Here is a 684-nt window from a genome sequence, read left to right on the forward strand (position 1 = left end):
TCCCCCGCCGACTGGGTTACGTCATGTTGCAACCCTACTCTTCGGGTGTGCAGCTGCTGTCTCGCCCATGCTTACCTAAGCAAGCACGGGCCCTGTGTGAAGCGTGGTGCGATTGGTCTACTCCCTGAGGCCCGAGACACAGTGATGCAGAGGCTGCTGGTTCATGAGGACGAGACCCTCTACTGCATCGAGGAGTGCACACTGCTTGTTGAGCCAGAGTTCAGAGGCAAGGTGATGAAACGTGATGGTTTCAGGATGAGGACGTATGCCTGTTTTGGCGACGTGCATGCGCGCACGGCAGCGGTGCGTACGTTAGTGGTTTTGTTTCACATTTCACGGGCAGGCGAGTTGGTGGAGATCTGCCCTACCTCCCTTGCTTCATAGTTGAGACGGTTCTCAAACTATAGCTGCTATTCGTTGTACATGTAACAGTGATGATACGTAGCACACAAAATGGAAGGCCTTTCTGTTGTTTGGATTTAGTTCTGGATAGTTGTTGGATAGTTGTTAGTCGTTATACCTGTAAATATTGACAACCACATGGTCATACGTGTACCAAGAATTATGGTGAGCTCCATTCCTGTGTTGTCGGCCTTAGGGGCGATGTATTTTTTCAGATTGGTTGCTCTGTGTTTCTGGATATTAGAGTTAGCTGCTGCTTGTGGATATCTATGAAGGATTTAG

The 684-nt window shown here is 49.4% G+C and overlaps 1 protein-coding gene across 1 annotated transcript in view; it reads left to right on the forward strand.

Moving 5' to 3' along the window:
- LOC119332994 overlaps window positions 1-445 on the forward strand; it is a 10,693-nt gene extending 10,248 nt beyond the window's left edge. Inside the window, exons 12-13 of the mRNA XM_037606046.1 lie at window positions 54-263; window positions 433-445. Coding sequence (XP_037461943.1) covers window positions 54-263; window positions 433-445 — 223 coding nt within the window. The remainder of the gene's footprint in view (window positions 1-53; window positions 264-432) is intronic.
- Window positions 446-684: the final 239 nt, after the last annotated feature.

This window comes from Triticum dicoccoides, chromosome 7A, assembly GCF_002162155.2.
Source record: "Triticum dicoccoides isolate Atlit2015 ecotype Zavitan chromosome 7A, WEW_v2.0, whole genome shotgun sequence".
NCBI classification, from domain to species: Eukaryota; Viridiplantae; Streptophyta; class Magnoliopsida; order Poales; family Poaceae; genus Triticum; species Triticum dicoccoides.